Raw genomic sequence first — 22,307 nt, 5'->3', positions numbered from 1 at the left:
GTTTTTAGTATTTTATACCGTGCTCATATGTTTTCTTGCTGCATAATAGCTAAACTTAGTGGATAGTAATTTTAGTCTTTTAAAAAACTTTATTCCACTAAATTGCAAAAGTGAGAGGAGAAATCTGACCCATTTTAGGATATATTCGGTGTCCTAACTTTATAAGAAACCTAGGAAGCAAAGATAAAAATTAATCCAATTTCAATTCTTGCTGTGGTGTGAACAGAAGGAATTGTGTGATTACAAAGAACTGGTGCTTTAAATTATAAGTTTTGGTTATTCAGTGCTGAATGAATTTGACAAAGTGGTTGATTAAATGCACTAGTAGGAAATAACAAACACTTCAAAATCCATTATGCAGTTAGGATGAAGAATTTATTGTATACACAATTAAGTAGTTCTACTGTAGATGTGCGGTAGTGTTTAAAGAAAAGGGATAAGGTAACCAAAATAGTTTTTGCATGAAAACTACAATATAGACTTAAACTGACTAAAACAGAAGTTATTGACTTAAAAGAACACGGAACCTGAAACAACAGATTGCATCATTAACTAGGACAGTAAAAAACTGTACAGTACAAGCAACACATTACAATAAATTATGACCAATGAGGCAGTGTCTTTCATTTGGGACAAAAGGGGTAAAGGGGAGGATATTAAAATCTCATAAATCCACCATATCTCTTTTCCATCTCTGGAACCTCTTTGGAATAACTTTCCCCATCTTCATCTGAAGGGAGAAAAGAATCAGTGAAGCGCTTAAGAAATCCACCATAACGTTTCTGGTAGTCCAGCCACCATTCTGGCCTCCCTACTCTTCTCATAAAGCCACCGTATCTCTTTTGCAGCTCTTTGGCTTCATCTTCCAGTTCTGGACTGCGCTTGAAGCTTCTCATGAAGCCTCCATATCTTTTACTGACCTCCCCATCATTATCATTTATCTGTCGGTAATGTGAGCCTTCAGCGTTGGCCCCTGTTCCCAGAAGCTCCTTCAGCAGATCAGAGGAATTAGCCAGGGCGTCATCATTGGAGTCTTTCTTCATAAACCCTCCATACCTCTTAGTAAGGATCTCACCTCCGTTTGTTTCCTCCTCCGGTTCTACATGATAAAGCTCATCCATTTTCTTCATGAAGCCACCATACCTTTTCATGAAGCCACCATACTTCTTTGCTAGCAAATGGTTCTCATCCTGTTCTTTCTTGTTGTCCCCTGGAGCACTGTTGCCTTCCTCAGAAAGATCCAGTTTTGTCAATTGCATAAGCTCCTTGCAGGTTTCCCAGGCTTTGGCAGAAGGCAGTTTTCCTTCACATTCTAGTGTGCATGCCTGAAAAATTGATCGGATTTACTAAGAATGATTTAAAAGAAACAGACACTCTGATGTCATCTTGTCTTTTTATTTTTTGTTAAAGACACAAGCCAATCTCTAGATCAGTGATACTCAGACCTCACAGGTTCAGGAGCCAAACTAGCCATCAACACTACCCAAAAGACCCACAGCAGTGTGAATTAATTGTTTCATTTACTATAGTACTAGATATTCATATTTAAACAATATGACAGGGGAAATATTTAGGTTTATACATATTATTCTCACAGCAAAATGACTGACCAATATTATTATTTTATCAACTACAGTTGGTTGTAAACACAGTAAAAGCATCCCAATTAGTTAATAATTAAGTCATAGTGTTTTAATATTATGTGCTGCAAAGAGCCACAGGAGACACATTAAAGAGCCACTTGCAACTCACGATTATCAGTCTGAGTATCACTGCTCTAGATACTCATTGGCTGGAAGGAACTTCCCTCATGGACATCTTATTCCATAATTTTTCATTATGCCATTTCTTGTGCCTTCCCCTCAAGCAGCTGATATTGGTAGTGGTCACTGTCAGATAGAGGATACTGGACTAGATGGACTACTGGTCTGATCTGCTACAGCAATTCCTATGTTTCTAGTTTAAACAAAGACATCCATGTGCACACACACATCTCTCTCAAAGAGGTCTGGAACAATTTATGAGCACTTCTAAGTAATATTCTATATTTAAGTGTACAATTTAGGGAGGTCAAAAATGTCTCGTCAAAAGGATTTTGACAAGGATTAAGTAAGATTAGGTAAAACTGAGTAATCAGCAGTAATACTGAAATTATTTCACCTAAGAAAAGTCATTTCCACTCCACTAGCTCATAATTTGCAATAGGTGGGCCTCTGAGAAATGATTAAATCATATAAAGGTATGATCTCATATGATCAGATTTTTGCAGTTGTGAAATGCATTTATTATATTTGAAATGTTATGTTTGTTTACATTATTAACCTTATTGTCCCATCATCATCTTTAATAATAAATAAAAATAAATTATGATACTTAATTTACCCTTTTATAGTGCCTTCCATCTAAGGATCTCAGAAAGCTTTACAAATGTGAAAATAAGCCTCAAAACAGCTCTGTGTAGTAAGTAACTGACTACCTCACTACTTCTGTAGTTACCTGTGAGTTAAGTCCTAAGTGTGATAAATATATTAAGAAAAAGCATCTGTCAATCTACTATATATGCTATAGCAAGACAGAAGATTTATGGTAGAATTATTTCCATATTAGTGATTACTCAAGAGTTAAAGGTTCATCTCAAATTGAGTTTAAAGTAATTATGTTGTTAGCAACGTTCTACTCCTAAGCCATCACAATTTTTCTTTTTAACTGGCACTGCATGACTACGTCCATGTGAACATATTTGGGTTATTAAAATAATATGGTCTTAGCTGGAATCTGATTTGGAAATCACTGTAATACAAAAAACAAGAACTTTTTTTTTTGGTGAATGGATCAGTTTAAACAATCATTCTCCCACCCCCAGAAAAAACATACATCACACACTTGGTTTGATTACTTCCTATAGTGCTCATTATGATAAAAGTAATAGTGAACTCACTAGTTGTTAATGTCTTTAGAAACATTTATGTTTTAGAAACCAATAGTATGTAAAATATTGTATGATACTGTACTTTTTCTGATTTGGTATATCAGCTGATAAATGCTATTGCTGAACAGGATTTAACGCTTCCTTAAATAGCTTTGCTGTACAAGAAAGATTGTTAATGTTAACTTAGGCTTCCCAATTAACACTGAGAATTCATTGAAATAGACGTACAGAATTTCATGTGGACATATATGTCAACTGCATTCAGAATATTTTTTGTGTGTAACTGCTGTGGTTAAAGAGGTGCTATTATTTCTGTTATAAACAAAAATGTTCAGTGATTTATAATTCAGCTGGATTAGGGTCCAAACCTTCATTCCTCATGCACTGAAACAATCACAAACTTTCCATTAATTTCAATAGGAGTGTTGAGTGCACAAAGACTGCAAAATCAAATCCTTGAGGTCAGAGTCTGCAAGGTGCTGCTGAATGTCAACTGCAAAGTACTCAGCACCTTATTCCCATCAATTTCCATGGGAATTGAGGACACCTAGCATTTGTCAGAACTAGACCCTTAAATTCCATGCAAGGTGCCATTGTGAATATATTTTAAAATAATGCTAGTGTTTTTTAACTACAGAGGGCACACTGAGTTTGGATGGTTTCTCATGCTTTAACAGGCTGTACCTTAAGAACAACTTAAATGTTGCAAAGAGTCCTGTGGCACCTTATAGACTAACAGATGTATTGGAGCATAAGCTTCCATGCATGAATATCCACTTCCTCAGATGCATGTAGTGGAAATTTCCAGAGGCAGATATAAATATGCTAGCAAGAATGGCTAGCCAACTACAAAAGAAGTTTCTCCTCCCTTGGTGTTCACACCTCAACTGCTAGAAGAGGGCCTCATCCTCCCTGATTGAACTAACCTCCTTATCCCTAGCCTGATTTCTTGCTTGCATATTTATACCTGCCTCTGGAAATTTCCACTACATGCATCCCACGAAGTGGGTATTCACCCACGAAAGCTTATGCTCCAGTACCTCTGTTAGTCGATAAGATGCCACAGAACTCTTTGCCACTTTTACAGACCCAGACTAACATGGCTACCCCTCTGAACTTAAATGTTGTAGCCCTACATTTTACAGGCAATGTCCTTTGAGCCAACTAAATGCTTCCCGATATCTGGAAGAAAAAAGCTCTTATTGAGGTATTGCTGCTCCTGTAGGGCTTGTTCCTCCTCCACCGGGAGCAGGCTCAGATTCTTAGGACTGACCCTGCCAGAGGCTGAACTCTCTGGCGGGGATCTAGCAAAGCACTCAGTCCCACTGACTTCAAGAAGCAGGTGAATGGCTCCATTGAATTCAGTGGGACTATTCACTACAGCGTGAAGAGCTGTGCTTGGCCCGACCTCAGCCAGAGCGCTCGGCGGCTTGCACCTCTCCATGGTGCCGTCTCCCAGACGAGAAGCTCCAATACCTAATAATAAGAGGAGCCAATGAAGGCTAAAAATACAGCCCAGCATCATGTCATCTTCCGCCGTCCTTCCCGGACGGAACTGCTGCAGCCTTGAATCTGAATTTTCTTGCTTTTTTGGATTTAAGAGTTTTACCTTGGCCGTTAATTTTTTTTAAACTTAAACTTTTTTTCGTTTAAATGAATACTGTCAAACAAACAAGTCAAAACTAGTTTCAGCTACTTCTTCTACCCCCTGAGTGTGTCTCTTAGCCATATTTTTGTTTGTTGATCTCCCTCCCAAATCACAGACGAAGAAGAAGAAATATTGTTTCTCTCCCTGTTCTACTGCGAAGGACCCGCACCAACAACAGGGAGATCTGTATGACTGATTATACAGGAGAACTGTACACAGACCCATGCTATAAGTATAGGATCCAGTGTTGTCAAATGCACGCATTACATACACTGGCAGTCTGACCATTGTTCTCTAACCTCTCCCTGCGATAGAACGGTAGGTGCTGTAACAATGAGAAGTGTAAGTTTACGTCGCGTTTGCACTTTTTAAACGCATGTTATGGAGTCGAGTGGAGATTTTCCGTTCAAGCTATGACTTGGTAACTGAGAAATGGAATAACAGATTTAAAGGAAATCTTTAAACTCCCATGTCTTTGATGACTTGTCCTAGCTGTGTAATCACATAATGAGACTCCTGTTCTGCAAAGTTATCCTCAAAGGACAAACAATTTTCATTCTAATGGAAGGCAGTTTATAATGGATGGTTGTCGAATGAGAAGACAAGAACAACGCCATATCCTATACGGGAGAGGCTTCTTTGCTAAAGGAACAGTTCGTTATTAGGGAACGCCTAAGAGGGAAACTACATCGGAGCCCAGGGTGAGACGTTCTCCTCTCGAGGGGATTCGAATACAGACTATTTTGCCATTGGTTCAGTTCTGTTCTGCCTTTACATCTCATTATTCGCTGCTTTCTCTCTTTTAAAATGTGATGGATTTGTTCTGAACCAGAGACTTGGGCCGGAATTTCTGCAGTGATTCCATTCTTCTCTAGGCTTCAATCTCTCTTAGTCCCACCAGGATCATCAAAAGGCTCCCTGAAACTTTTTTGCTCCCGGGAGCTTATCCTACGAATTCTCAAAATTAAACCTAGTGATCAGGGTAACTTTAGACTCACAGGTAAAAGGATGATTTCTTTTAAGGGGAGAAAAGGAGGACTTGTGGCACCTTAAAGACTAACCCATTTATCTGAGCATAAGCTTTCCTGAGCTACAGCTCACTTCATCGGATGCATCCGATGAAGTGAGCTGTAGCTCAGGAAAGCTTATGCTCAAATAAATGGGTTAGTCTTTAAGGTGCCACAAGTCCTCCTTTTCTTTTTGCGAATACAGACTAACAGGGCTGTTACTCTGAAACCTGTCATTATTTAAGGGGAGAGGGAGCTTAGTAGTTTTTAGAAGGGCCTGTTCCAGTCTCTCCTCGAGCTCCCAGAATAGCTCTGGTGGCATTTCTAGTCTATTTCACTCTAGCGGTGTGACATCAGACCTCCAATTGAAATGCTGCATTTTATGTTTTAAAGAAGATAATTGGTTCCAGCTGCGCTGGTAGATTCGAGTTCAAATATCAGAAACCCCCCTTATCTCCCGGACACTGCCCTTGGGGCGAGGTCTTGTAAAGGGCCCAGCTCCCCAAGGCGTCAGTGGCTCGCTACCTGCCACCAGTGCAGGATGGGCCCCTGGGTGGAGGCATCATTGCCTGCTCTCCTCTAAGGCCCGATCCTCCCCGGGCACCTTGGAGCACCCGCAAGTGGACCTCAACAGTCAATTAGCTCAACTGACTCGCTGGGGCTGGGCAGGAGCTTTGTGGAGCTCTCCAGGGTGCCGAACTGTGCGGCTTGTCTCGGGGGAAGGAGAGCGCAGAGCCGCAGGAAAGCCAGCCCGCGGCCGGAGTATCTTGTCCCCCCACCCCGACAGCTAAACTCCCTTCTCTAACTCTGCTTGAGGGGAGCCGGCTCCTCCGGGAGCAGCTGCTGTACCTCTTGGGCGGCGTGTGGGGTGAGAGAGTTACTTGGGAATACATGGATCCCGCTTACCAGGGGGTTGATCTCTGCGTGGTGACCCAGCCGGTAGGAGCAGGAGGCGCAGTCCTTGCTGCAGTCCGCCTGCACTGTCCAGACAAGGCAGCTGCTGAGAGCCAAGAACAAGCCGCAAAGTCTCAGGAGCAACGCCATGGGCTGCGAAAAGAACAGGTCAGAAATCAGCCTGCCACCAGCTTCCTCCCTGGCCCTGGGAGAAGCGTCCCCAACCCCACAGCCAGTCACACCTGTGCGGTGCCCCGGCTTCCTCCAAGCCTCAGACACTGGCGCTGCAAACTATTCACCAGCAGCGGAACGCGCCGCCCTGGTTAGGCACGGGACGCGGAGTGCAGCAAGTTGGAACACTTTGCGCTCTCTGTTCCGCAGCGGCAGACAGGGACAGCCCCCGGTTTCCCCGCCCCCACTTCCCTGGGTCGCCAAGACCTCAGCCTGGCTCCTCTGAGTTTCGCAGAGCTGGAGTTGTTCCTTTTTGCAAGCCCAGAGCCTGCACGGGAACAGGACCTAGCGCTGCGTGTGAAGAACGAACTAAAAGTGGTTAACGGAAATTAAATCAGTTTCCCCCCAAATTGATTGAAAAGCAATTTAAATTAAAGCATTTCTCCTGCCACTCTCTTTCCCTGTCCCCAGTCATTATCCCGGACAGCCAGGAAAGAGGTTAGATACCAGATCTACAGAGATATTCGAAGGTAAAGCCTTGGAGCGATTGCCTGGCAAGAGTTTGTACGCACACAGCCTCCGAACAACAAAGCAGTAGCCTAGGAAACTAGACAGCAAAGCTGTTACAGAAATAAAACTCAGCCTAGCCACTGCAAGCAATGGTACTAGACGCCTCGCCCCAGCCTAGTGCCGGTCCTTAGAGCAATTCACTCACATACATGCTGCTTCCTTGGGAGCCCGCAGAAGCTCCTCGGGAGTGAGCTGTCGCTTGCTGGAGCCTCTTGCTTTGAGCCCCTTGTATTTATAGAAGGGCTAAGCAATTTGTGCCTCTGGAAGCTCTAGAAGGAAAAAAAATACAGGAGAAAAGTAATAGCTCGCAGTTACTGAGCATCAGCTTCAGTAAATCTTACAGGAGCGAGGAGGCAGGCGGAGAAAGTGCCCCGCTGGAGCTGCGGTCTGCTGGCCCCCTGCGCTGGCTGGCTGGATCTGTTTGCAGGGCTGGGGTGCTCTTCACCAAAGTCAGGGCTCTGGGAAGCGGATGGAGCCACTTTATAATTAGTCAAAAAGGGAAAAGCGAAGCCTCCTCCAATCGCCTCCGGGCTCCATCTGACGCAGGACCTACGAAATCCCACTCTGGCCCCCTAATTAGCGATTCTGCCTGGGAAGGGGATGAGCCAGGCGGGGAAGTCAGCGAGCACGTTTTCTGCCACCCCCCCCCCCGCCTGCCCCGCGGGTGGTTGGGGACAGCGGGGGGCAGAGGGCGGGGGAGGGCGTGCTCCAGGAAACGGCGTGTCCTTTGACAGCCCCCACCTGTCTTTCGGGAGCTCTCCCACCGAGCGCGAGACGAGTGACTTGGGGGCGCCAGGCGTGAGCAACCCCGGCCGCTTGGTCTGACGGTGTGAGTGACACAGGACAAGAGGAGCCCGCCAGCAAGGGGCAAGCTGGACCCCCTCCCCTCTTTGGTCCACGTGCTCCAGCCTTGCTGAAGTAGCAGAGCCGGGGAGAGCCCTGCCCCACTGGCTAACCACGTTTCTCTAGGTGACAGCACTAGGGGTTAGGGAAACTGCGGCACAGAGCGCACTGGGGGCTGAACCCCCCGCCCACTGGTCCGCTCCCCTTGATCTTCCTTAACATCTGGCAGGGCTAGACCATTCCACCCCAGCTGCGAATCTCTCACCCCCAAAGCTGGGGAAGGGAAGCCAGTGTGTAAAACTCCATCAAACCCCACTGGAAAGAAGAAAAGGCTCCAAGGGACAAAGCCGCAGGGTCAAGGAGATCCGGGTCACTAAAGACAGGGGGAGGGAGAGAGATTTTATCCCACCAGTGGTTCAACTGCGTCTTTGGCTCTTCCCATCTTTCTCACTTGTTTGCTCTACATAAGAACATAAGAACAACCCTACTGGTCAGACCAAAGGTCCATCTAGCCCAGTATCCTGTCTTCCCACATTGGCAAATGCCAGGTGCCCCATAGGGAATGAAAAAAACAGGTAATCACCAAGTGATCCATCCCCGCTGTTGCCCACACCTCTAGGTGAGGTTTGCTCGCTAGAGGGCGCCCAGCTCCTGCAAAGGCTGGAGGAGCAGCCAGGCTTGTGAGAGGGGTCTGTGCTTTAAGCTTTTGTGCACACTGGCCATGTGAAAATGAGCCCAATGCTCACACACACCCAATGGGGTTCATAAGATTGGCCATACTGGGTCAGGCGGACAGTGGCCAGTGCCAGATGCTTCAGAGAGAATGACCAGAATAGGGCAATTATCAAGTGATCCACCCCGATCCAGCCCCAGAATCTGGTAGTCAAGGTTTAACATATTCCTCTGTTATATGAGTGTTATAAACCTCATGGCAACACTTGAAAGACCCAGAAACCACTCTCTCCTAGACCTAGCTTGGTCCCTGGGTAAACTGTGATTATAAGGAAAGCTACCCAAGCTTTCAAGTTGCATGTCTCCCTATTTGACTGATTTTTCTTCTCTAACTGATGGATATTTTGCCTATGGACCCAAAAACCATGATAACATTTCAGACCTCAGGAGTAAGGCACAATCTAAAACTGACCACACCTCACAGACTGAGTTGCTTCAGGAAGGTTTTACAGTATATTCTGGTCCCGTAAATTTCAGGACAGGTACTATCGCTTCCCAAGACCTCTCCTGATTGCATGTGAAAACACAAGTGGGTTTTCATAGGAATTAAAAGAACGGAAATGGATATGTTGCTTTAAAGTTTCTATTCACAAAGAATGACTATGATCTGTCGCAGGGGTTGGCAACCTTTCATAAGTGGTGTGTCGAGTCTTCATTTATTCACTCTAATTTAAGGTTTTGCGTGCCAGTAATACATGTTAACATTTTTAGAAGGTCTGTTTCTGTAAGTTTATAATATATAGCTAAACTATTGTTGTATGTAAAGTAAATAAGGTTTTTAAAATGTTAAGAAGCTTCATTTAAAATTAAATTAAAATGCAGAGCCCCCCCGGACCGGTGGCCAGGACCCAGGCAGTGTGAGTGCCACTGAAAATCAGCTCGCTTGCAGCCTTCGGCACGCGTGCCATAGGTTGCCTACCCCTGATCTGTAGTGTGTGGGGTATTAAAACTATCAATTTCTACTGGAACCCAGGAGTGAGATTTTCAGTTTATCAAGGCATATCATAAAGTGTGAATGTACAGATTTCCCTCTAATTCTGCTTTATCTTCTACCAGATTAAACATATTGGACCAGAGCTGTATTCACAATTAATTTGGCTTCACACATCACACAGCTTTATGAAACTGCCACTACCTATGAAGTCTAAAGACACTGCCATAGGCAGGAGTCTGCATGAGTTTGGATCAGTTGTTGGACGCTTTTCGTTAATATGATGTGGGCTCCAAACACAAGACACTAAACATCAGTGGAAAATGGATCTTGTCCTTATCCCATCTCTTGCTCTGCACCAGCTGTGGAATGTTCTGAATTTAAGCTTTTGAAGAAAGTCAGAAAAATCTCTCATGTCCATAATTCCTTTTCCTCCCCACTCCACCCCCCATAGAAACGAAAGGTTTTGTATGTTAATAGCAATTATTATTGTAACAAAGCAACAGCAATTACACCTCACATCTCTTTGTATAAATGACACATTGAAATTATTACAGTTTTTTTAAAAAAGCATGCCACAGCTGCCTTACGTAAGCGCCAATAAGTCCTTTGTTAAAAGTGCTGAATTACTTTTGTTTTTATTGTTTGGTTTTGTTGATATATTGTCTTTGGGGGAAAAACATTTTAAGTCAAAATGTGGCTATGAAATATACAGCAGTCACCTTTTAAAAGTTAGTCACACTAAGATTCATACATTCCGAGGCCAGAGGGGGCCATTGGGATCATCTAGTCTGACCTCCTGTATAACACAGGCCATAGAACTTTTCCAAAATAACTCCTAACGTATATGCTCGCCAAACATTCTAACATTATCTTCTAAGGACATACAAGAAAATGGAGCTAGGAAATCCCCATGCTATTACTAGAACACTCAGAATGCTGCTTCTTCTTTAAATGCTGCAGCAAATTAGGTGTTTTAGAGAAGAGGGTTGAACAGCTGTGGACTGAAGTTTAAGGCAAGTTTTCCCTATTAGTTAATCAAGATACAGCTTCTTTCACATGGTAAGAAAAGCAGGAGGAAGAACAAAAATAACTGTCATTTTTCGTTAAAATCTGAGAAATTCTATCCATTCTCACAGATGAACTTGCCTCAAAATTAGAAAAACACCCCAAGCCAAATCCTGCTCCATCCAGACTGAAGAGAGAAAAGAGGGACGCTGGCCTGGATCCTCTCTTGGTCCATCCTTGCTGACCAGGGCATAATCCAGAGGGCATAGGTAAGGTGTTCTCTGCTTTTCCTTCTCAAAGGAGCAAAGAAAGCTCCAGCTTGTACATACTGCAGCTACTAGCCATTGCGGGGGGATGGCTATATCCCTAGACAGCCCATTTGGGATGGTGTCTGTATCAGCTGATATAGGAGCAGGTCCACCTTCCTAGCACTCCCTACCTGAAATCTAATGGTGCTGGTGTGCATGAGATGAGAGTCTTTGTGACAACTATTACTCCTGGGATCAGAGATTGGGATCATAGACTAAAGTGAAGTGGCTGGACAAAGAGCCCCAAATGGATTTCTATGCTAAAGAAGGAGCCATTAAAACCCAATGTAGTTGCACTAATGTAAAACCACTAAGTGAGAAGAGAATCAAGGGCCCATATTTATAGAGTAATACCAAACAGCTTTGGGAATTAATCCTCTTGAGAAAAGGAAGATGGTTAAAATGCATCACAATGGTCCCTAATTTTATTTATGTTGACATGTGAGGGATCTGAGTTTGGAGTACTGAGTTAGTTCCCACACTACTGTGTTAGCAGGGATACTACATGGATGGTATGCAGTCTGCTCAGGAGAATGAAATGTCTCATGCCACTCTGACTCCCTCTGATGTGGTAAGGTACATGGTAAGGCACTGACTGGCTGCAGGTGCCACATTCAGTCCCTCCTCCACTGCATGGGAAGTCTTACAAGCAGAGCCTTCTGTAGAGGTATAAAAGCAGGAAAGAGGGGAATGTTCAGTTCCCAGGGCTTGAGGGAGTATCAGAACAACAGTGTATGAATAAAGTAACTAGAACATTAGCTTACAGCTCTTAAACACAATGAAATTTTAATTGCAATTGCAATGCAATGCAATTGTCTCAGCCAGTCAGGGCCCAGGGATGCTGTATAATTACTGACTCACTGTACAGTCATTTATCAGATATGCTAATCCTTGCATGCTGATTGTGTGTCTGAGTGTTTGTATGTGTGTGTGGGGGGGGGAAAGGGGGAGGCATTGGGCTGCATAATGCCTCTGTGATTATTTCTCAGTCATGGAACTGGCAGGGCTTAAATTCAGCTGGAGCTGTTGGGAGCAGAGTGCCAGTAAATATTTTCAAACCCCTTCTGGGGAGTGTAAACCAGTTTCAGGGGGTCCACATGGGGTTGAAGACCCAAGCTTCGGCATGACCCATGGGGGCTGAAGACCTGACCCTCGGCGCCTCCCACGGGGCAGAAGCCCTGAGCCTCAGAGCCTCCCGTGTGGCAGGAGCCCCAAACCCTGGCACACCCCCACCCTCCATGGGGCTAAAGCCCTAAGGCCTCCCACTGCAGCTGAAGCCTGGCACCCCGAATGAGGGGGACATGGGGGGCTCCAGGAAGTAATCTATTAGAATTTAAGCCCTGGGTACAGTACATAATTCCTGTGCTCTGACTGGCTATTGCCTTCATAACCCCATATCCACATGCCCATAACAGTCACCTCAGATATTCAACCCATCCACATCTTCTTACCCCACATGCCCTCACTTCTCCCCACCTTCTGCTGTTCACTGCTGAAAGAGCCTAATGCTCACAGAGAAGGTGTAATTTCATCTAAATGAAGAGTTCCCTTTCCTTCAGGTTAAATTACAGCAGGAGAGAGCCCAGTGATGTCTAGCTTTAGTTCAGCTTTGGGAGAGATACTCTTTGCAGAGAGACCTTAACAACAGGGATGGAGGAAAGGGAGCACACAGAATAAATATAACATAAAAAATTACTCATTGTGGGAATGGGGGCTGATCTGTCCTAAGAAGCATCAGGGATAAGAAGCAGAGATATGAAGACAGGTGTAAGAGGAGGGAGGATGCTTTTCAATATAGTAATAACAATACCTTGTTGCTCATTGTTAACTTGGTAATAACAGTGTCCTGGGCTGATAAAAACTGCAGTTCTTTCAATTTATTTAATCCAAAATAGAGCATGCACTCTAGTTACCATCTAAATATACTAGAGAAAAACAAATATTGTTTGTATTAAGCAATGCTTAGAAGCTCCAGTCAAGATCAGGATCCCATTATGCCAGGGCCTGTCCAAACACATAGTAAGACACCATCTCTGCCCCAAAGACAGAGACAATCAAAACAGGACAGACAACGGTGTGGAGGACCAGGGACAGAGAGAATCCTTATATTACAGATGGGGAACTAAGGGAGACAGTTTGAATAACATGTCCAAAGTCATGCAGAAAGTTACCAGCGAAGATAGGAATTGAACCTACTTCTCCCAAGTTCCAAGTCAGTACATTAGCCAAAAACCCAGCCTTCCTCTCTGAAACCTCTCATCTCCATCATTCTAAATATCTCTACATTCTACAGAATAGCTGAGCCACAATTAAATGGAGGTAGATTTAGGAAAAAATAAAATCAACATGGTGATAGACTCCCAGGAGCCCTTGCTAGAGCAGAAAACCTTAACGATGGGATCAAAATGGGAAGTAAGGAACTAGAAACAGCACTTTATGCAATTTATTTCACCTCTGTGCAAAGGACGAGCATGAAGCCGAGTCATTTTTTTATATCCTCTGAATTGTCTGGTTCTATTTAATTTGATAAAGAACACAGGGTTCAGTTTTTATGGAACATTTGTATTTATACAAATGCTGAGGAAGGATGTTCATTTTGATAAAGGACTCTACTGTTTGCTATAAAACACTTAATCTCTCTCCCAGACACATAGGATATATATTTCTCCACATCTTTTTAATATCTTTAGTAAAATTACATCCAATGTAGGTAAGAAATGTAACACAGAACCATCATAGTTTATACATTCTATATGGCAGTGTCACAAGATCCACTTTTACTGGACTAAAATATGCACCATAATAGGTGACATATATATATATTCCTCAGGCTATAATGGAGCACCTACTAGGAAAGAAATTAAATAAGAGTGGTACAATGATATGGAAATGTTTATCAGTTATTTAAAAGAAATGTATATTGAGACAATTGGACTACTGCAGTTCTACCCCTATCTAGTGAGCGGACTTCCTTAATAAACAATGAATTACAGCAAAGAGATAGCAAAGGGAAGTTTGAAGACAGTTACCAATATGGAAATATTTAACAAAATGACTCTTGTTCCTTTCTCGTTGTAGATTATAATGTTTTGTAGATTATGAAGACTAAACAGATGAAACATGCTGCTAAAGGGGAAAGAATGCCTCATTCCATTCTCTGATCTTGTATCCATGTAAAATAGACAGAGTATTGCATGTACTGATTGCCCCTATGTATAACAAACATGCACTTATAATTGCACTGGTTTACCTGTAATTGAGTTACAAAAGAATTTAAAAAATGGGAATTTAAGACAAAGAGAGCTTCAAACTGAACTACGGAGAGCGTGTGCGCGCACACACACACACGAGTTTGGAAATAAGGACTGAACTGAATGGAACATGTAGAATACTTTACAGTAAGTACATATTAACTATAATAGCATAATGTAGTTCATTTAATTAGAGGGCATGACAGAAAACATTTGCAGTAGGTTAAGTCCTGCTATCATATTACATTTTGATTTTGAATCCAGGGACATTAATTATTATTTCATACATGAGTGGAGTGATTTATTTTCATATTTTAACTTGAGAAAATGTATCCATGAAATAAAATGCCATAATTCGGGGGTTGGGGGTGGAGGGTGGAAGGGGGTGAGAATTGGAATGCATGTGTTATAAGGGGGATTATGGTGTATATAATGCAGAAGTAGAAAGATTAGTAGAAAATTAAGAGTAAGATTTTGTCTGAGAAAATAACCATTTTAAGCATGTTAAAAACATCCTAAACAGTGAAGCTAAAATGTCAGTTTGGGTTACTTCCCAGCCTGGCTCAGAATGTGTTCATATACAACTGAGCTTCTGACCTACCTTCCCCCATTCCCAGAATTCTCATGTTCTTGTTTCTAGTATTTTATTGCTCTGTTGGGAGATGTTGCTTTCACATGATATTACAACATTCAGAACTAATTTCTCTTGTATAATTAAGAACTGTATGGGATGCCAACGAGACATCTAAAGCATCATAGGCAGTCAGGGCAACAAAGGGACAGACTTTTTGCTACACCTCTCAGGAGGAGTTGGAATGGGGGACGGCAAAGGTGGTTTTAAGCTGCTTCTGCACGTCCCAGATTCTGGGCTGCTCAGGAGATAGTTCATCCCCTATCATAAATTAGAGCATCTCCAGGGATTAATTGAATTTACAGTAGCCTTACACAGTTGGCTAAGGGCTGCTTTGCAGCCTAGAATTGCCACAGTAGACAGCACTCTGGTTACAGTCCCCACTGCTGCTCCAACATGCTCCCTCTGTCCCTACATGGGGGCTATGAGGTGGGGCAATGTAGGGACATTTACACTGGCCCTATTCTGCCTCTGCATTGGGGAAATTTTCATGGACCACTGGATTGGCATGGAGGGGCCATAATCTGACCCAGTATTCCTGTCCTAGAAAATACAGTTTAAGTCCCTGTTTAGACTGGGGATTTGCCTCGATCACAGACAGGGCTGTAGCTGTAGCAGTGCAATTCCTAGCATAGACAGGTAAAGCTGCTGTTTGCACTGGCAGAGTTTACCCTGGTTTCAAACTGGACTAAGTTCCACACGTGAAAATAGTAGATTTGCCAGTTTCCGTTAGAACTTCCATTGGTGCAACTACATCCATGACTGTAGTTTCTGCAAATCCCCAGTCTAGGTAGATTCATGCACCCAAGGGTTGGGGCAGGAAAGGTGAGTAACACAAGACAAAGTGATTAAATGGAAACATTAAGTACACGTCGTATTCGTTCCACAATTTAATTTTTTTGATTGCTCATAATTTTCAGTTGGCAAAGGGGGTGGCTTCAGATTTCTGTTTCTCTTTAAACAGTGTGTTTTCAAGAGAGATTTAAAAGAGGAAGGCTAGAGGCTTGACAGACCAGATCAAAGAGGCATTATGAGAAAGAAGGCATTACGAGAGGAAACTAAGGAAATGTCCAGTGGTGTGGGGTGAGTAGAGAATAAGGTTCTTTGAAGATGAAATATATATACTACCATTAGTCATCATCGGCACATTCCCCTTATTCCTTACCTTCAGTGAGTCAAGCTTTTCCATTTCATCTGTGTTTGATTATAATGTCTTTCGCCACTGCCTGGCACCTCTCTTTTCTTACATTTTTATATAAAGACCTAGAAGGTGGATTCCGACCTTTACCCCAGCCCAGGTGATAGTTTCACATTCATTCTTGTAGTGAGGCAGAATGGCTCCCTCCGAACTGGACTGTGATGGACCACTACACTCCTGTGCTGGGCAGAGCCGAATCCTCCACACCTCCGGCACTGGAAGTCCCGGGTTGGGACAGGAAGTATAAAAGCAGAGCCCTGGGGCTCAGTTGGGGCTGGACCACCGGAGGGAGCAGATGTCTCTTCCAGGGAGTGGCGATCTTTGCAGGATCCCAGACTAGCCCGTGAGTGACACCATGCCCTGCTGTTGGAGGAGATGGACGAGTATCCTGAGATGCTGCCAGGACCGCCGTCAGACAAATGCCCCAAAGAGCTCTGGGGACTGTCAGCAGCTGAGTACCCCAAGGAGACAGAGAACCATCAGACTACGGGGCCCTATATCCAGATTGTGGTAAGAAGTAGCCCAGGGGAATGAGACTTTAGTCTGGTTCTGCTGCTGGAGAGTGAATCAGCATGTTTTGGGAGTATCACTGCAGACCTATCCACCACTATTAGGGCCCTGGGCTGGGACTCAGTGGAATAGGGTGGGCCTATGTCTCCCTGCCCCCTGCCACTGACCCCACCCCGGGGTGGCAGCCAAACCCCTCTTTTTGGCTGGGCTGTGTTATCGGCTCACTATCAGCCAGGTGGTCATGGGCTAAAGACTGTTTGTGCTCTGTCCAGCCCAGAGGGCCAGAACTCCCCTATAGACTGTTAATTACTGTTTGCCCCAGTCAGGTGGCTGTGGGCTAAAGACCGCTCATGGCTCTGCCCCACCCAGAGGGCCAGAGTTCCTCCTCCCTAGACTGTTGCTGTCTGCCCCAGCCAGGCGGCTTCAGGCTAAAGACTGTTTGTGGCTTGGCCCCACCCAGAGGGCTGGAGTTTCCCCTATAGACTGTTACCTGCTGTCTGCCTGTAGTGAGGCAGAGTGGCCTCCCTCCCCACTCAAGAGCGAGGACTACAATTCTCTTTAAAGCTACTTTTTTATCTTTGAAAATAATTTCCTTTTCCCTCCTGCATTATTGAACACTCCAGAGTCTAACAAGCAGCTCCAGCCACCTGAGCCCTTATTACCTTTTGTGCAAATAATTGTTGATAATATTTTCGTTAGATTGGACATAGCTATAGTTTGGGCCTGGATTCAGGTTTAGATCATGGGCCACATTTATGTACATAGGGATGAGGAGACTTTGAGCGACAGGGAGAAGCAAATGAGGAGTGAGGGTTGGGGACAGCATGGTGGTGGTGGCAATATGGGGTAAGGGAAGGATGAATGATGAGGTAAGAGGTTTTCATAGCAGAAGACATCTTATTAGAGAGATTGCCTCATGGACCACTCCTCTCCCATTCACAGTAATAAAATATAATAATGCCTACCTATCTCTTATCTAGCATTTGTCATCAGTAGATCTCAAAACACTTCACAAAGGAGGTCAGTACCATAAAGTAAGTGAAATAACTTAAAGCTTGTGAGGTAAGGAGATAAATTTGAGTCTAGATTGAGGCAGAATTGAGAGAAGCATAAGGTTGAAAATTTTATGAACTAATGCTATTCTGTGTTATAAAACATCCCATCTACAGAGTTTCCTCTGCTCTACTCTTTGTTACCAGATGCATTAGGTAGATTTTTCACCTTCCTCTAAAGGAAGCAGTGCTGGTCATTGCCAGAGGCTGTGTCTCCTGCCCTTTCAGAGAGGGTTCTCCTAATTGACTTTATTATGTCACTCATGTTTTTGTGTCTGGTAACGCTTATGAAGAGTTGTGATGGAAGTTGTGAAGAGAGTTAAAAATTAACCATTTACTGTAATGAGGTTTTGTCTTGTCAATATAGTGCTATAAAGTTTCAGTGTTAGGAACGAGACTACACAGCGCCATTGCTCTACCATGCCAATAAATAAAATGACTCATTTGTCTATGTATCTTGTTTATTATTATTATTATTATTAAAGTAAGCTATGTTTCAAGAATATTTGTTTTCTGGCTGCTTCACACTCTGCGCTAGAATCAGATACAGTGTGATTTAGTGCTGGCAGAATGACTCCTGAAGTCTTAAAAAGTGTTTGTCTTCTGATTTATTTAACATCATTTTACTTTTGGAAAAAGGCAAGGTATGTATTAGAAAGATGGCAAAAATAAATATTAATGAATCCATTTATCATGCCAGTAAATCCCTCAACTAAAAGAGGCTGCAAAAAGAATTTGGCATTTGAATTGCCTGGATACTGATTTAAATATCACTAAAAATCAATAAAAGAAAAAGTTGAGAGGATTTCATGAGGCAGGAGACCCTGCAGGGTAAAGGTGGGCCACCATAACATTGCTAATTGTTCATTTCCAGCCTAAACTTTTGTGAAGTGTTGCTGCATGCTGTCAACCAGGTGCTTCATTTCCTACACAACTGGGCCTGATTATCAGTTTGAGCTTTAGGCCACTGACTCCTCCATCTGTTTAAACCCATATTGAGTGGGAGGGAGCAGGGCTGGAATGCACAGCATGACAGCTGATTCTCAGCTGGTAGAGTGGTCCCTAGGGGATCATTCCAGCTGGCATAATTGACAGTCGTCAGTAGAGTGGCTAACATCTATGGGAATTAGGAGGTATGACTTTGGTCACCAGGGAATCACCCACATATTTCTATTAAGACAACAAAATCATTTTGAAAGTGTCTACATAAATAAGGGCTGTAAAGCTCAAAACTAGAGCTGGTCAGAAAAATTCCGACAAAACATTTTTCCATTGAAATTTTTAAAATTTGGCTAAATCAAAATGTTTTGCAGAGACGGTTTCATTTTGATGAAGTACCAACAGAACCCTGCCTGCCAGACAGGCTTCCACTGGAAACCTGCCTGGTTTCCTGCCAGCTTAGCTGCCTGGCGCCTTGGCAACCTGCCGTGTCCAGTATAAACTGGAAGTTGTAGTGTTATTTACATGTATCCAATCAGTGCCCAGAAACTGATGGTCCATACCCCAAAGAATTTATAGTCTATTTAATTCCACTGAAGACGTTGGAGTTGTATTGATAGGAAACTATTATATGAGGAGAATCAGGCCCATTATATTTTTCATCTTTAACAATATTTTAGTATTTCTGTTCAATGCAGGGTAAATTTGAGCAATATTTACATGATGAAAATCTACCCATCCCTCGTAGTGGTTGGTTCTTCTGCTCATCGCTGTATTATTCAAGTGTCTTCCATGTAAAATAAAGTGGCAATAACCACATCCTTAACAGACTCATGATCCCCTTCCTTTCTGGGTTATAGAAAGCTGTAATTGTGGTGGGTCTTTCTCTTCCCCCTTTTAATATATACAACGTGAACCATTTGATTCACAGAACAAGATTACCAAGCCTTTTTAATAAAAACACAATTCACAGGAGATTCCGCTCATTGCTTTTGAACTACATGGCTATGGCTTTTGGTCCATTTTGAATATCTTACACTGATGTAACACTAGTGACTTCAGCAGAGCGACTCCTAATTCACACCAGTGCAAGTTCAGCATCAGAGCTTTTTTTCTCCATGCAGTTATCGCTCTGGTTACATCCATGGGAGCATATAATTATTACTTTTGCCTCCAGAGGCTTGCATACAACAATTATACAGAAGAATGCTAATTCACACTGATGACTGGGAGAGCCATTGTGGAGTATCCAACTTCGCAAGTTAGTAAATGGATAAAAAAAAGCCAGGATAATGCCTGTTAAGATGTTCTTTGTTCATTTATTTTGATGTGCGGGTTAGCTTTAATTATGAGAATACTCCTTAATGTACGAGTAATTGGACTGTTGCATGTTTTGTAAAAGAAAGGAAACTGTAGTATAAGACATCACAAATATTTGCTATGCAATCTTTTCAGAGATATAGGTTGATAACACGAGGGCGTGTATTTTTTTTTTTAGCTTTTATGGTAAGATTTATTAGGTTAGTGGACTGACCAAGTAAGAATTAATGAGGTTTTACTTCACTGTATACTGAGAAAGTAATAAAAGTACCAAATTAAATATGAAGACTATAAAGATCAAACAAAGCACATCCCTTTGCTCATAATTATGTCTATATATACATTCAAAATTTATTGAAATTAAGCATTGCATCCCAATCCTGTAAAAATTTATACATATGTTTAACTTTATGCATGTGCATAGTTCCATCAACTGCAATGGGCCTATTGTTAGGGGACTGGAGAATCCCCAGACAGGCCACACGCTTAGATGCTACTGTGTCCCCAGGGTTAGGCACCTTTGCCCTTCTTGTTTTCTGGTGTATTTCATCACTGTTTTAGCATGCATTTTGTTTAATGTGGTCATACATGTTTGGGCTCAGCAGCAGGGAATGCTGTCGTTGGGCATATCTGGACATGCCGTGTATGTGACGTGACCATCACAAAGTGCATGTATAACTTGATGTACCAGGGGGGTGTTCAGAGCTTCTCCATGTGGAGAGGTGACGGCCTCTGAACAGAGAGGAAGGTTCATCTGCCCACAACTGGTACGCCTCACGGGACAACCCAGCAGGGAGTGCGATTGCTTACTTCACTTGCTGTACTGTAGCCTGGGATCACTCATTTGGATTCTATTGTAGTTTTCAATAAATGGTTAAAATCCACCTGCTCTCGAATGCAACTTGGAATTGCTCCAAGTTTGTAACACTATGCATAAAGTAAGCAGTTGCATGTGTCTGCAGGGTAAGGGCTGTCCTGGGAGCTTTAGTTCTTGAACAAAAAAAGAGAGGAATTTGACATTCAGAGTTAATGCAACACAGTGTGTAACTCCCTTTCCATATTTAGCTTTTGCAGAGGTCTCCAAACCATGGTACGTTCACAAGTTATAAGTGGCTACACAATATTCCGGTCCAGGGGGATGATTTTAAAATGGAATCTCACCTTTAAACATACATTTTCTTTCTTTGGTGAACAGAAACTCCTTACTTTCATTAAAATGGTCATTAGTGTATATTTGTGCACTTAGTTAAGTTATAAATTGGAACGTACAAAAGGTGAGGGTGAAAATTAAATAAAATACAGTAATCTAAGCATTAAATAATTGTTACCTCCTTGAATCAGTGCTTCTGTAACATCAGTCTAAAACAGAAGCCAATTACATTTGAGAAAAGAAACTAAGGCCTTAATATCCTTGATCATGTTTAGACTTTGTTACTCTTCCTTTTTATTTCTTCTACTTCAAGACAGAGGAAATAGAGTCACAAGTCGTTCATGAGTAATACTGTTCATCTGAACTGTTTGAATGAACTATAAATGCCAGCAATTAACTCATCATTTACTGAAGTGACACATTAAGGGTTAAGCACGTTATATCAAATGAAGCATATTATTTCAGCACCCCACCTTTACCTGCATTTTCAGAACAATATTTCAGTTGGAAAATCTAAACTCATCTAATCTCTACCTAAAATCTAAATTCATTCTAGAATCTAAAGCCCAACACTGATTCCCATGATGAAACACAATATTAACTGATGTACAAGATTTTGAAAAGTAAGTGCAAAATGGTATGCATTAGAAATGTGGGGCCAGCACATCAGCTGGTGTGACTCCATATAACTCCAAAGGTGTTACATTGATTTACACCAGTCTTACTCCTCTTTGTCTATGTATTGCATAATAACGTGTTAATCATGTTTTGAAGGATCAAAATTTTTATGGTACTGATTTTTTAGTTAATTATGTAACATTTAATTTCATTACAGATAGTGATTTATAAATGGTTTATAATAGATAAGGTAAATAGAGACAAGATAGATACCTTCTACGAGACAAAAGAGAGGGAGATAGTGGTACAAGTCTGGATTAAAAAGAAAACATTGATGTGCACATCAGGAAATGAAAATCCTAAAAAAGTAATGACAAGATTAAACTGTTCCCCAAGGAAGAAGTGATATCCCCTCTGTTTAATCTTAATAGCAGTTCAGAGAAAAGTCTTCCGTTGGGTTAAGGACAGACAAGGTAGGCTTTTTCCATAACTCATTTCCATGATTCTATGTAGATGAATATTACATTAAAATGACGATATACTTATTATAGCATAAATATTTATAATTGAAGGCAGATGTTGCTGACATGAGGGGGC

At 42.4% G+C, this 22,307-nt stretch overlaps 1 protein-coding gene and 1 long non-coding RNA gene across 3 annotated transcripts; one reads left to right on the top strand and one right to left on the bottom strand.

Moving 5' to 3' along the window:
- Positions 1 to 363: 363 nt before the first annotated feature.
- On the bottom strand, positions 364 to 7,679 carry PENK (proenkephalin). 2 transcript variants are annotated; one of them, XM_073329403.1, is made up of 3 exons: positions 7,365 to 7,679; positions 6,491 to 6,631; positions 364 to 1,325 (listed from the first exon to the last, which is right to left on the bottom strand). In XM_073329403.1, the coding sequence occupies exons 1-3, from the start codon at positions 7,368 to 7,370 to the stop codon at positions 657 to 659; spliced, it is 816 nt and encodes a 271-aa protein (XP_073185504.1). In that variant the 5' UTR covers positions 7,371 to 7,679; the 3' UTR covers positions 364 to 656. The 2 variants fall into 2 exon arrangements, with proteins under 2 accessions (XP_073185504.1, XP_073185505.1); XM_073329404.1 differs by having other exon boundaries at positions 7,369 to 7,679.
- Positions 7,680 to 14,175: 6,496 nt separating this feature from the next.
- LOC140905905 (uncharacterized) lies at positions 14,176 to 16,489 on the top strand. The gene is made up of 3 exons (XR_012156980.1): positions 14,176 to 14,439; positions 15,888 to 16,006; positions 16,249 to 16,489. It is a non-coding gene; the product is annotated as an uncharacterized lncRNA (long non-coding RNA).
- Positions 16,490 to 22,307: the final 5,818 nt, after the last annotated feature.

The sequence above is a fragment of the Lepidochelys kempii genome, chromosome 2 (assembly GCF_965140265.1).
Source record: "Lepidochelys kempii isolate rLepKem1 chromosome 2, rLepKem1.hap2, whole genome shotgun sequence".
Taxonomy (NCBI): Eukaryota; Metazoa; Chordata; order Testudines; family Cheloniidae; genus Lepidochelys; species Lepidochelys kempii.
The sequence above is the reverse complement of the archived record's forward strand: the minus strand, read 5'-3'. Positions and strand labels throughout refer to the sequence as shown.

Excerpts from the sequence above, each read along its gene's own strand:
- PENK (XM_073329403.1), bottom strand. Across the intron at positions 1,326-6,490 it reads ACGCAGAGATCAACCCCCTG|GCATGCACACTAGAATGTGA; the intron begins GTAAGCGGGATC and ends TCAATTTTTCAG.